General features: G+C 41.0%; 1 protein-coding gene and 1 pseudogene across 2 annotated transcripts in view; one reads left to right on the forward strand and one right to left on the reverse strand.

The window, feature by feature from the left end:
- SEC24A (SEC24 homolog A, COPII coat complex component) overlaps positions 1–3,393 on the forward strand; it is a 40,620-nt gene extending 37,227 nt beyond the window's left edge. For both annotated transcript variants that reach the window (XM_059698402.1, XM_059698403.1), the window contains one exon: positions 479–3,393. In XM_059698402.1, coding sequence (XP_059554385.1) covers positions 479–593 — 115 coding nt within the window. In that variant the 3' untranslated portion in view covers positions 594–3,393. The remainder of the gene's footprint in view (positions 1–478) is intronic.
- On the reverse strand, positions 1,283–12,232 carry LOC132236152 (protein NDRG3-like; annotated as a pseudogene).
- Positions 12,233–12,833: the final 601 nt, after the last annotated feature.

The following is a 12,833-nucleotide window of genomic DNA, read 5'->3' on the forward strand; positions in this document are numbered from 1 at the left end:
ATATAATAAAACCCTAATATGCAAATCGACTGAATGGCGGAACGACCAGCCAGAAGCCAGGCTCATGGCTGGCGAATGCAGTGCCTGTACGGGGAGCCTCTCCTGCCTCCATGGTAGCACTAAGGACCCGTTGAGGGATGTCCGCCTGCTGGCTTAGGCCCACTCCGTGGGGATCAGGCTCCCTCCTGTCTGGATTGGGCCTGCAAGGATTGGGGCGAAACTGGCTATCCAACATCCCCTTAGGGGGTCCCGGATTGTGAGAGGGCCCAGGCCAGGCTGATGGACTGCACTAGTGCATGAATCCATGCACCAGGCCTCTAGTTTAAAAAAAAAAAAAAAAAAGAATTTCAAACATTACTAAATGATGCTTTGTTAGTCATTAATAAAATGTATGTCAAAAGCTTTGTGACAAATCCAGTGTTTATTTTACTATTACATTTTATCTAATGTATATAAATATTTTTCTTTTATTCCTAAGGGATGAGAGTCCAATGAAAGCAAATTTCCTTCAAAACATGGTAGAGGACAGAACAGAATCTGCATTTTCATATTATGAATTCCTCTTGCATATACAACAGCAAGTGAATAAATGAACCAATGAAGATATTTGACTCAGTTATTTCTAAGGAAAGTCACAATAATGCAGAACACCTGAGAATGTGTAATACCTTCCTTTCTATTAGGTTTGTGGACTGATGTGATGATTATATGTTCTCACTGTGATTTCAACAAACTATAGCAAATAAAGGACCACAGCAGAGAATCAAACATGCAACTCTGAAATACTGTATTTTTCAAATCAAAATATATCTGCATATGATTAGACACCTTTTTTCTTTGCTGCCAATTATGTTTGAGTTGTTACGGATTGAAATAAGATGAGACAATATTGCAGAGGCAAAGTAAATTTTGTAAAATAAAGACTTCTGTGTTCCAAATATATATTTCTCTTTTTTTTTTCCTGAATTTTTGGCTGCTACATTTAAAACCTCACAAGACTAAGTGTTGCAGGGAAATTATAAATCCGTTGATAATGATCTTCCTTAAATTAAAAAAAAATTTTCGTAAGTAAATAGTATATAGAAAGACTAGAATCCATTCCCCCATACCTGTTTTTTAACTAAACTAAAACTAGAGTAAACTAACTCTGGTCTAGCTTAAGAAGAAGAAATAACTGTCACGCTTTAAAATCTGTCAGTATTCTCTATACTTGAACAAAATCACCGTGATTTTAAATGAAAACTAAGTCATTTTCTGATTGACTGCAAAAGACTGGGACACACTATCTTCTGCAGTGAAATGAATCTGAGCTGTCTTCATTAAATACGTGGGGACTGGCAATGATAAAGGGAGATGAACCTTTGAGTGGGTTTTGTTTGTCTGCTCTGTGAAATGTAATAAAGGTGTTATAATTGGTGAAATGAATATGAATGAAATCAAAGTATTCTTAAATGCTGTCTCAAATGCATCAGGATCATTTTTCTAAGGAGTTTAATAATTAAATTGAAAGCCGCTCATAAGATGTTTATTCTTGGATAGTAAACCTTATTAAAGCATGAATGCTGCTGTTTGATTTGATGGATATTAAGATTACACATATCCAGTATATTGAAGTTTAAGAAAAACTTGATTTCTGAACATGCTCAAGAGACTGTTTTTTTGATTCAGCCAGATTAATACTATAGTCAAAACCATTAAGTGAATTTTGTTTACAAATAGGTAAATTATACATTTGTATATTTAAAGTGCTGTGATAGAATATCTTAAAAGAGTTTGGCCCAGTTTTCCCAATTCATCTTGTCTTGTATGAACTTCTTAAAGACGTTCATGTGTAATACTTGATGAAAAGATTTTTGTTTCTTTGTTTTAATGGGTTAGAAAAATGTGTTTACAATCTTGGTCTCATATGATCACCAATACAATAATAACTATCAGGTTTACAGCAATATGAGCTGACTTTAACTGAGTTGTTTTGGGATAGGGAAGAAGCAAGTCCCACTAGAGTATACACTACTGTTTATCAGCCGGACAAGAATAATTGTTTGTGTTTTATAAAGATATCATCTCCCTTAAGCAGTGTTATAGTTTATTTTCAGTATGCAAGTGGTACATTGAACTGGAAATATTCTTGAAAGCTGCTTCATTTATTAGGAAGCAATTTTCAAAGTGTAGCAAATTAAAATAAATTTACATTTTCCCTCTTTTAAAGAAACTGAGTCATTATTATGCACTGATGTTTCTTAACTAAAATTCTCTTCTTAATGTGAATTTTAAATGTTGATATTTGTAAGTCCTTTCTTAATTATTGTAAAGAATCTTACAGAGGGAAAAGTTTGTGCTCCTAGGGACAATAATCTTTCTTGTGCCTCACTTTATCCCTAAGTGGGTATGGCTGTTGTTACTACTACATGCTTTGTTAGTATATTTCACAAATTTGCTTTTCAAAATTTACTTTAAAAACTTATTTTAGATATTGTGTAACATGTGCAATCTAGAATAATTTTATAATAGTCAAGTCATAAAAAACGTAACTTTAGTTAGGATTCACATTTTTTTGTTCTCTGGAAAATGAGGCAATGATTGAACCTTTTGGAGATATTGATAATTAAGAATTATTTTTTGCAATATTGAACATGGTGGGAGTGTTTTTTTGTTTTTTTTTTTTGTTTTGTTTTGCAGTAGGGCACTTATCTCATCTTGTATTACTTTTTTATGTAAAGCAACTAATATTTACACTATGCCATATTTTTTTTATCGTAGTTGTAAATTATGAAAGATCCTTGAATTTTCTACAGATCTACAACTACTAAAGTGACAAAGGGCAATCTTGGTATTTAAATCTGAGCATGGCAATTATACCATAAAAAAGTACTCTATTTTTCTAATTTCTAGGATTTTTAAAATAACATTTCTGTAAGTCTGACATTAATATTCACTCAAGCTGTACCATTTATTTTAGTTTGCATATTTCATTGTTTTAATTTAATGTATTGTCTAATAGACTGTTTTATAATAATTAGAATAAAAGATTTATTCTACTCAAAGATGCAAAACAGCTATTATCTAGGGGACCACCAAATGTGATTTCAAGATTTTGTTAACTATTACAAATATAATCCTTATATAGAAATTTTAATTTTGTAAAGTAGTGTATAATATTGTAACATTAAATTCTTGTTCTCAAATTCAAATATGTGTTATCTTCAACGTGCTGTGTTAAATCTTGTTTCTCTAAAATGTTAGAGACAAGATTTGTCTTCCTTTTTACAGTTTGTAATTTTCACTGTTTTATTCCTGTAAAAAAAAAAAAAGTCATTTGTAACCCATGCAGTCGTTTGAACTGTGCTAATTTAATCAATTTGGCTATTCAATAAAGTTAATTGAAAGAGCTTACATATAGTGACTAGTTATTTAAAGTAATTTGAATAATTTGTCAGTCACTGAGTAGTGCTATCATGTGCATCAAAGTTAGTGGAAAACTATTGCTGAAGATGTTTTAAATCTAAGTCACTGTCTGGGAGGTTATAAACCAAATTCTTGATGTTCCTCAAGGTAGCTAATTGAAAGGTTTTTTTCCTATTCTAAATACTACTCCATTTGACTTCTGGATCCTGTTGTTACTAATAAGCTGCTTACTGCCAATTGTTGTTTGAGGATAATGTTAGCTTTTAATACTTTTCTTTCTTTTTTTTTTTAACAAGAGACATATACAGCTTTATTTAATAATCTGTAAAAAGACGTCCTCCAGCAGAGTGGTGCATTCCCTATCTTGGCAGAAAGCGAATACTGCGACGAGAAAGCCCCTTCCTAAGATTTGGAATTGTGTCGCCCTGTGTTTTCATCTCGATGCTCTCAATAGCTGGGCCCTGACTGTGTGGCAGCTGGTTTCACCCTCCACCCAGCGATACTCACACAGTAGTAGACTGAACACAGTGTTACCTGGACAGGCTGCCCTTACAGACTGACCCCTTCCCTCCTACAAAAGGAGAGTTCACAGAATTAAGAATCTTCCTGAGAAATGTGTCCTATCTCAACTTCACTTAGCTTCCATTAAATTTGCTGCAAAAAAAAGGCTATACTTATTAAATATATTATGTTTATGCCAGTTCCTCTTCCCACTGCCATTTCCTCACCACCTACATAATTTTCAGGCCATACCTCTCCCTTTTGGGAGGATGGAGAGTGTTTCGCCATCTCTCCATCACAGGCTGGAGGCATTGCTTGCAGATGTCTGGTAGTAGTATCAGACAGTTTTGCTCCAGCAGAATGAATGCCTGGCATTTTGTTTCCAACCTTCCTGTTCTAATAGAGTCCAATAATTTAGCCATGCCCACTCCTTGGGAACTACTTCATGTTGCACCAGAACCTCATTATTCATGGGCTTCTAACAGTACATATCCCCTCCCCTTTATTTATAGAATAGTGTATGAAAATTCACGTGGACAGGAGAAGGTCGCTGGGCACCCTGCCTGCTTCTCTGTGTAATAGGCTCCCTTCTACTGGTCATAATCAGTCAAGAGTCCAAACAGTGATTATGATCTTCCACATTCCTCAGAGCTGCTCTCTTCAGAAGTCACCTTGCAAATCTTGTTGACCAATTTGGAACCGAAAGAGAATGTAGTAACCTACGCCATCTAAAAGCTGTTCTGTATATTTCCCCTAAAAACACCATTGAAAATGCAAAAAAAAACTGTAATAATCTGAACAATAAAGATTTAATTTAAAAAAAGATTATAAGAACAATATATTCTGAAAAGAAAATGCAAAAAAAGGGTCCCTTTTTTGTTTTTTTGTTTTGCAGAAGCTCTACAAGAAAGCATGTCTAAAACCACAAATCTATGCACACACAAACAGACACACGTGCTCACACACATACGTCAGCATACAAGTATCAGATATGTAGTTGAGAAAGCATGGAGAAAAGCTGGCAAGAGAAGATATGGAGATTTGATCAGTTAAAGATGTTGGAATGTTACAGTAATGGCATGGAAGTGGTTCCTGGTACATACAAAAAGGGGCGTGGGCAGGCAGAGAATGATAAATCCAGGATACCAGAGAGAAAGAGTCAGTGGTCATGCAGGAGGAAAGATAGATGCCGGTTTGCTGGAAATGTTATATTGTGGAGTGGTCATTTGAGGAGGATGGGCTTGCATGGTCCAGGGAAGGAGCATCTGCTTAGCAGGACACCTCCATGGTCTGGTGTCTGTCCAGAACAGAGGTCCTCAAACTTTTTAAACAGGAGGCCAGTTCACTATCCCTCAGACATTCCACACATTCGCACTGCGGGCCTGGGAGGAGTCGGCTGCTAAGCAGGACAGGCAGCGGTGGCAAAAACACCCGGCCGGATAAATGTTTTCGGCGGGCGGCATGTGGCCCACGGGCCGTAGTTTGAGGACCCCTGGTCCAGAACATCAGGGGACTCAGAGGATTCTTGAGTTCCATCTGACTGATTGCTGGTGACAGACTGGCTGAAGGCACTTTCTCCAGAGCCGATACTACTTGAGGTTGAGTGGGTTCGTGATCAGACGAGCCAGGTCATGCTGGCAGGTGGTATGCGAAAAGTACTTGAAGGCCTCAGTGAGCTTCCCGGGCTGAACTACTTGGGGCAGTCCACCACAGTCTGCCATCTTTAGCAAAGTTGTATTTATAGGATTCAGGCGAGAATTGCATTCAACCACAGCCTCAAGTGCGGGTGAACTGTCCCCTACCACCAATAAAGTGGAACACTTTAAAGTCTTTGATTTGTTATCATTTTGGCCCAGCATGGGTATTTCAATCTCCAGGTCTCTGCATCCGTTATAAGAACACAGGAAGATGCCCGGCCGGTGTGGCTCAGTGGTTGAGCATCGACCTATGAACCAGGAGGTCACAGGTTCGATTCCTGGTCAGGGCACATGCCCGGGTTGCAGGCTCAGTCCCCAGTAACGGGGCATGCAGGAGGCAACCAATCCATGGTTCTCTCTTATCATGGATGTTTCTATCTCTCCCTCTCCCTTCCTCTCTGAAATCAATAAAAAGATATTTAAAAAAAAAAAAAAAAAGAACACAGGAAGAGCTGTAGGTTTTCTTGGTTGATATCTTGGGAAATATGGAGTCTGTAGGTTTGAATCAGGTCCAGGTTGGCCTGCAACTCCTCCTGCCCAAAGTGATAAGCCAAAATAATGTCCACAACATTGGTTGTCAAGCCTGAGATTTTGGAAGCTGCCCAGTCAATCCAGCCTTTAGCACAAGGGTCAACGTTAATGAGCACAAGGCCTTCCACAAGCTCTGGATAATTGAGTGTAAATTTGCTGAGGATGTAAACTCCAGCTCCAACTCCAATCCCAATGATGCTCTTCACACTTGAGTAAGAACAGGAGGAAGCATTTCAGCGAGCTCATCCACTGGGGGTACTGGTACCGTTGGGAAAGAGGGTGCACCTTCCTGTTGGCCTGGGGCATCCACATGACAGACAGCAAAGTGCTGAGTGATCTCTTGCATATCTTCAAAGTTAAAGAACGCATTGAAGCAGGATTTATGATTGAGGCCAATGTCATGATATGTCAGGATAACTGGTCTGTTTCCCTTCGGTAGGCCTCTTATAGCGACGTGGACCATGCCATGAGGAGTTTCTACATCATGTTCCTGACAGTCAAAGTCCTGGAAGTTTCGTGTACCATTCTTATCATTTAGAAGTGGTTTGATCTCTGTGAGTTGAACATCCTGAAGTTCATCCCTGAGGAAGATGAAAGTAAAGGATTCTCAGAAATAAACCAGTAACTCTTTCGACACAAAGGTTTACAAGATGGGACATCTTCAAGTAAACAGGATAGTACCAGAGTTAAAAGATTCGACAGCCTCAAAAATTGTAGCCCTGGCTCGTGTTGCTCAGTTGGTTGAGCATCGTCCCATGCATCAAAAGGTTGCTGGTTCGATTCCTGGTCAGGGCACAGAGTTTCTGGCTTGATCCTTGGTTGGGGGCATACAGGAGGCAGTCTATAGATGGTCAGCTCTCACATTGATGTTTCTCTTTCTCCCTCTTCCTCTCTCTCTCTCTGAGGTGCGGGTCCCCGCCATCAGTGCAGCAGTGGCAGTAGCGAGGGGCAGGGGATTATTCTGAATCTATAGTTTCACCACTCTGAGTTTCCTCAGCTACATTTTTTTAAAATATATTTTATTGATTTTTTACAGAGAGGAAGGGAGAGAGATAGAGAGCTAGAAACATCGATGGGAGAGAAACATCGATCAGCCGCCTCCTGCACATCTCCTACTGGGGATGTGCCCCCAACCCAGGTACATGCCCTTGACCGGAATTGAACCTGGGACTCCTCAGTCCGCAGGCCGACGCTCTATCCACTGAGCCAAACCGGTTTCAGCCATTTTTTAAATTGAGTATAATTGACAGATAAAGTACTTAAAATTATCCTCACTTTTGTTAGAATTTGGGTTTGTAGGCTCATTTGAATGGAGGGTTTTTATTTTTGCTTTAGCTCATCTCACTCTTCCCATGCTTTTCCTCTTCCTGTTTTTTTCATTTTACTTACATTTCATGGCCCCTTTCCCCAAACCAGGGCTCATGTTGGTGTTTTAGAGCTCCTGTTCACAATAATTTGGGAATATCACCATTCCAGTCACCAACAGTGTGAAGTCTAATTGTTTAAACCCCCCCCCTTTTTTTAAATATATTTTATTGATTTTTTACAGAGAGGAAGGGAGAGGGATAGAGAGTTAGAAACATCGATGAGAGGGAAACATCAATCAGCTGCCTCCTGCACACTCCCCACTGGGGATGTGCCCTCAACCAAGGTACATGCCCTTGACCGGAATCGAACCTGGGACCCTTGAGTCTGCAGGCCGATACTCTATCCACTGAGCCAAACTGGTTAGGGCATTAACCCCTTTTTAAAAAAAAATATTTTTTATTTATTTCAGAGAGGAAAGGAGAGAGATAGAAACATCAATGATGAGAGAGAATCATTGATTGGCTGCCTCCTGCACGCCCCTTACTGCACGCCCCTTACTGGTGAGGGGGGAGTCGAGCCCGCAACCCAGGCATGTACCCCCCTGCCAGAATTGAACCTGGGACCCTTGAGTCTGCAGGCCGATACTCTATCCACTGAGCCAAACTGGTTAGGGCATTAACCCCTTTTTAAAAAAAAATATTTTTTATTTATTTCAGAGAGGAAAGGAGAGAGATAGAAACATCAATGATGAGAGAGAATCATTGATTGGCTGCCTCCTGCACGCCCCTTACTGCACGCCCCTTACTGGTGAGGGGGGAGTCGAGCCCGCAACCCAGGCATGTACCCCCCTGCCAGAATTGAACCTGGGACCCTTCAGTTCGCAGGCTGATGCTCTATCCACTGAGCCAAACCGGCCACGGCTGTTTGCCCTTTCTTTGACCTCCCTACTTACAAAGTTAAATCCAAGGCTACGTGAGTTAATAGCAGATGATTTTTGAGCGTTTTCAGAGGAGGGCAAACTTTAAGCAGTGAGTTTGACCTCTTCGTCCCTGTGTTTTATGTGGAGCACTTTCAGTGCCTCCTGCCCATAGAACGTGCTACCAGTGCCTGCTTCTGGACTTGCAGTCCAACAGGCACTTTACTTCAGCTCTGCAATGCTTTGTTTCCATTACTTTGATCTGCTGAGATGTTTCTCTTGTTTTTGAATATAGCTATTTATTTTTCTTCTTTATATTTTTAACTTTTATTGTTATTGCTGTGTGGAGTAGAGAGGAGTCCAAACATAAATTTTTTTTTTTAAATATATTTTATTGATTTTTTACAGAGAGGAAGGGAGAGAGATAGAGAGTTAGAAACATCGATGAGAGAGAAACATCGATCAGCTGCCTCCTGCACATCTCCCACTGGGGATGTGCCCGCAACCCAGGTACATGCCCTTGACCGGAATCGAACCTGGGACCTTTCAGTCCGCAGGCCGACGCTCTATCCACTGAGCCAAACCGGTTTTGGCCAAACATAAATTTACTGCCTAAATTTAATCCCAGAAAATGAATTCTGGTTTTACCATTTGTGACTCAATCTGTTGAGCTTTGTATCTACAGTTTGTATTATAATGCCTACCTAAACAATACTAGGATCAAATGAAAACTCATTGAAAATGTCAAGTTTTGACACTTAATCTAAAAGAAAAATTTCTGCAACTATTGAGGGACGTTTAGTGCTCTCAAATTTGGGGCAAAGTGGTAAATTTTTAAAAAGGATGGGCTTGCCCTTGTAAAGTCTATAATGAGGGAGATACAAATTAGTACAAGAATTGTAAGTATTCATATCTTTTATGAAAAAAATCATACATACCACTGAGAAGAGCTAGTAATACTAGTAATTTAATAATCTATGGAAACCTCACAGGGAAATGGATTCCCAGAAATAAGTAATCACGTAATATGAAACCTTGACACTTTTAATTTTTACTTGACTAAATAAGCCATTATACACCAACACAGCTATTTAAAGAACCAAATTTTTTATTTGGCTTCTATGGGCTCTCTAAAATGGAAAAAAAAATTTTTTTTTCAAATGAAAATATTTTGGTTATCCTGGAACTGTTATTTGGTCTTGACTCATCAGGATTGTACTTCAAGTTTTGCACACTTGTTACTACTTAATTATTTCAATTTTAGAATTTTTAAAAAATATTTATTTCAGAAAGGAAGGGGGAAGGAGAGAGAGATAGAAACATGAATGATAAGAGAGAATCATTGACAGGCTGCCTCCCACACATCCCCCACTGGGTATCGAGCCTGCAACCCAGGCATGTGTCCTTGGCTGGAATCAAACCCGGGACCCCTCAGTCCACAGACCGATGCTCTATCCACTGAGCCAAGCCGGCTAGGGCTAGAATTTTTTGAAAGACACAGTCTATGCCTCAGAGATGTAGGTCTGTACAGATATTCATGGGAACCTCTGTCAATGCTTTAAAATTATTTTTAAAAGTCATTTCTATTGATTTTAGAGAGTGGAAGGGAGAGGAAGAGAGAAAAACCAATCCCACACACATTCCAACCAGGGATCGAGCCCACAACCCAGGCATGGACCTGATGGCTGGAATCAAACTGGTGACCTTTTGGTGCATGGGAGGATGCTCAACCAACTGAGCCACACAGGCCAGTGATAATATTTTAGAATTATTAAGTAGGACATGTTAATAGCTTTCATGCAATCGAGGCAGAAAGTTATGTTTATACTTGAGCTCTGACATGGTTGACTCCAAAAGTTTTGTTTTTTTACACTTTTTTCTCAAACTCCTTTTTAAAATCTGGGACATGCCGAAACCGGTTTGGCTCAGTGGATAGAGCGTCGGCCTGCGGATTGAAGGGTCCCAGGTTCGATTCCGGTCAAGGGCATGTGCCTGGGTTGCGGGCATATCCCCAGTGGGAGATGTGCAGGAGGCAGCTGATCGATGTTTCTCTCTCATCGATGTTTCTAACTCTCTATCTCTCTCCCTTCCTCTCTGTAAAAAATCAATAAAATATATTAAAAAAAATTTAAAAAAAATAAAATAAAATCTGGGACAGTGTTAGATGACTACAGTTAAATATAGTATTTTCTTACCTCCTAATGTTAGGGGCAGAAATACAATTTTGAGGACCAGCTATAATTATCCTATATAATAAAACCCTAATATGCAAATTGACCAGACGGTGGAATGACAGGTCACTATGATGCACACTGACCACCAGGGGGTAGATGCTCAATGCAGGAACTGCCCCTTGGTGGTCAGTGCACTCCACTCAGACAGAAGCCAGGTTCACATCTGGCAAGTGCAGCGACAATGGCGGGAGCCTCTGCTGCCTCCGCTGCAAGTGAGCAGTAAGGAGCGACGGGTCCTGGGCTGCAAGAGGGATGTCTGACTCTGAGGGGTCCCAGACTGTGAGAGGGTGCAGGCCGGGCTCAGGGACCCCCCCTGAGGGCACAAATTTCGTGCACTGGGCCTCTAGTCCAGTGGTCGGCAAACTCATTTGTCAACAGAGCCAAATATCAACAGTACAATGATTGAAATTTCTTTTGAGAGCCAAATTTTTTAAACTTAAACTATATAGGTAGGTACATTGTTATTAACTTAATTACTCCTAAGGCTTAGGAAGAGCCACACTCAAGGGGCCAAAGAGCCACACGTGGCTCGTGAGCCACAGTTTGCTGACCATGGCTCTAGTCCTATATAATAAAAGGCTAATATGCAAATTGGCCAAACAGCTGAACGACCGGTTGCTAGGATGTGTACTGACCACTAGGGGGCAGATCTCAACTCAGGAGCTGCCCCCTGGTGGTCAGTGCGCTCCCACATGGGGAGCTCCGCTCAGCCAGAAGCCCTGAGCTGGGCTCACAGCTGGTGAGTGCAATGGTGGTGGAGGGAACCTCTCCGGCCTCCACAGTAGCACTAAGGAGGTCCGACTGACGGCTTCCGGACTGCAAGAGGGCACAGGCCGGGCTGAGGGATCCTCCCACCCCACCGAGTGCACAAATTTTGTGCACCGGGCCTCTAGTAAGAAATACTAATCATGCTCTGTTAACTGTGATTGTTTTGTTCTGACTAAAGGAAGTACATTCCAACTTGGCTGTGAGTTGCACGTGACCTGGGAGCTCACCTGGAAATTCGGCCCATCCTCTACATCCAGGAGCTGCCTATTATCATGGAAAGATTAACATCCTTGTAGCAGAAACCAGAGATGCCAGGCCTTTCCAAATCCCTAGCCTTTTGCATACCCCCAGCCTTTTATATACCCCCAGCCTGCATTGCCTGTAAATTGCCCATTTTGCTTTCCCATTCTTATCTCTTTGCCTGCTTCCCTATGTAATTTTTGTCTTCCCATCCAATATAAGCAGCTGGCTTATGGTGGGGGGCAGAGCAGATTTTGTAGATGACCTGATGCTCTCCCATACTGCCAGCATTATTGGAATACACGCTCATATATGATTCAGCCCTGTCTCTGCTTAATTGGCTCAAGTAGTGACAGGCGAGTCCGGACTCATTGATTGTGCAGTTTCACTAAGAGGGATGGATTTTGAGGTGATTGTGCAGCTGGCTTCATTGCAGGGGGGCCCACTAGGCTGCTTCAACCTCTGAGGCCTCTTTATTCATTTACTCATCCACATGGTCATTGCTGAGATCCAGGGCTCTATTTGTAGGCCTTACGCACTTTGTTTTCGTGGCCTCCTTCCTCCATAAAAGTGTATTCAAAATTATATATTATGACTGTTGGAATAAGGACTATAATCCAGACTGGATCCATTATTACATATTAACTACTATTACATATTTTTCCTGACTTTTAAAGAAATTCCAATGTTCTTGCCCTGGCCGGTTTGCCTCAGTGGATGGAGCGTAGGTCTGCAGACTGAAAGGCCCAGGGTTGGATGAGGGTCGCAGGCTCGATACCCAGTGAGGGGCGTGCAGGAGGCAGCCAGTTAGGATGTTCTCTCATCATTGATGTTTCTGTCTCTCCCTCTCCCTTCCTCTCTGAAATCAATAAAAATATTAAGAAAAAACCCCACACTTTCTTGGGCCCCTAAAACTATTGTGGCCCCTCAACACTGCACAAATTCGCCCTGCTGAGCGCTCACACTGTTCTAGGAGTTTGCAGTGGTTCTCAACCTTGGCTGCACATTAGAATCACCTGGGAATCTTTTTAAAATCCTGATTTCTGGGCCTCATCCTCCAGAAATTCTGTTTCTTTGTTATGCGGTGGGGCCACAACATTAGTAACAAAGAAACAGAATTTCCGGAGGATGAGGCCCAGAAATCAGGATTTTAAAAAGATTCCCAGGTGCCCTGACTGGTTTGGCTCAGTGGATAGAGCAACCGCCCGTGGACTGAAAGGTCCCAAGTTCGAC

This window comes from Myotis daubentonii, chromosome 5 (genome assembly GCF_963259705.1).
Source record: "Myotis daubentonii chromosome 5, mMyoDau2.1, whole genome shotgun sequence".
In the NCBI taxonomy this organism is placed as follows: Eukaryota; Metazoa; Chordata; class Mammalia; order Chiroptera; family Vespertilionidae; genus Myotis; species Myotis daubentonii.